Here is a 1342-nt window from a genome sequence, read left to right as displayed (position 1 = left end):
CCGAGCTCAGAGGATGAAAGAGACCACACACGGAGGGTGAGAGGGGAATTTTTTTTTTTATGTTATGCAATATCGGTAAATATTGGTTATCAGCCGCAGCTGCAATGAAAATATTGGATTTTGGTATTGGGCCAAATTTTTATATCAGTGCAATCCTTACAACTCATCGCACAAAAAACACCAGCATCAATACCAAAGTTGCACACTCCAGATAGAACCAGCATTAAATAGAATGCAAAATGAATTTGAAATAGGTTTCTAGTGTCAAGGGGTTGTTAAACACACACTCAGGTTCTTTGTCTCCTATGTCTCAAATGAGTCCCTTCTTACCCAGGAACTCTTTTTGAAACATACGGATCAAATTACCCTGCAGCATGCTAGGATTTCCCTCTCATCTCATACCTTGGCTTTTATGTATGGAACAAAGACTGCAAGCCTTAAGATGGATGCTGCATCTGCCAGCAGCCACAGCACATTCTCATCCTCTGTACAGACTTCAAATAACACTGTTTTTCCATTTGCCTTCCACGCTGTGTTCCCGTGCCAAGGAAAAGCCTGTGTCCTCAAATGCCTGCTGGATATTCATAAAGTCTTCAGAGAGAACGACCCAGCCTACATACTGAATGACTTGTACATCACGGATTACTGCATCTGGATCCAGAGGGTCAGGTAAGTTCATCCAGGCACATAAGTCCATGCTCAGCTTCATACACCACCATCTTGAGGGAATTACCTTCAGAACCGTGGGAAGTGCCACTCAGCTCTTATAAAACATTAGTAATTTAGATGAGAGGTCCAGCCGAATGATTTGTTTCAGTAGGGACAGTTCAAGAGTGCAAATAGTTCAATCGGTTATTTCTCTCTCCTTGTCTAGCAGAAGTAGCAAAACTGAGTCATAAAATAGCTATCTTCATACATTTTCTTAGACTCAATAGGGTTATTTTATGTAGACAACACTAAGCATGTTATAGTCTGAGCTACAATAGATTGACTTGGATCAAAACATGTCCATGTGTTAGAATTACAGTTGGTAATTTAACCAATGTCAATTTTTTTTATAAAGCACTTTAAAAACAGGTATTAACTGCACCAGTGTTGTGCAGTATTCATGAAACACAAATTAAAACAGATAGGACAAATATTTATAATGACTGGCCTTATGGGAAAGCCAAACAATAAAAATTAGTTTTATTGAGTTTCGTTAAATTCAACTAATTAAATACATAGATTTTCACATGATAAAAATTTTATCGCAAATAATTTTATTTGTTTTTTTACATTCACAAGTCCTGAGCTGAAATATTTGCAATGTGTTTCTCATGCACACATAAATCTGATGCAC

At 37.7% G+C, this 1342-nt stretch overlaps 1 protein-coding gene across 1 annotated transcript in view; it reads left to right on the top strand.

The window, feature by feature from the left end:
• The first annotated feature begins 30 nt into the window (after positions 1-30).
• Positions 31-1342, top strand: part of LOC106939295 (protein SHQ1 homolog) — a 50008-nt gene continuing 48696 nt past the window's right edge. Inside the window, exon 1 of the mRNA XM_015021659.1 lies at positions 31-669. Within this exon, the coding sequence (XP_014877145.1) occupies positions 413-669 (257 nt within the window). The 5' untranslated portion in view covers positions 31-412. The remainder of the gene's footprint in view (positions 670-1342) is intronic.

This window comes from Poecilia latipinna, unplaced genomic scaffold (genome assembly GCF_001443285.1).
Source record: "Poecilia latipinna isolate Pla-1442-1.1 unplaced genomic scaffold, P_latipinna-1.0 Scaffold2823, whole genome shotgun sequence".
Taxonomy (NCBI): Eukaryota; Metazoa; Chordata; class Actinopteri; order Cyprinodontiformes; family Poeciliidae; genus Poecilia; species Poecilia latipinna.
The sequence above is the reverse complement of the archived record's forward strand: the minus strand, read 5'-3'. Positions and strand labels throughout refer to the sequence as shown.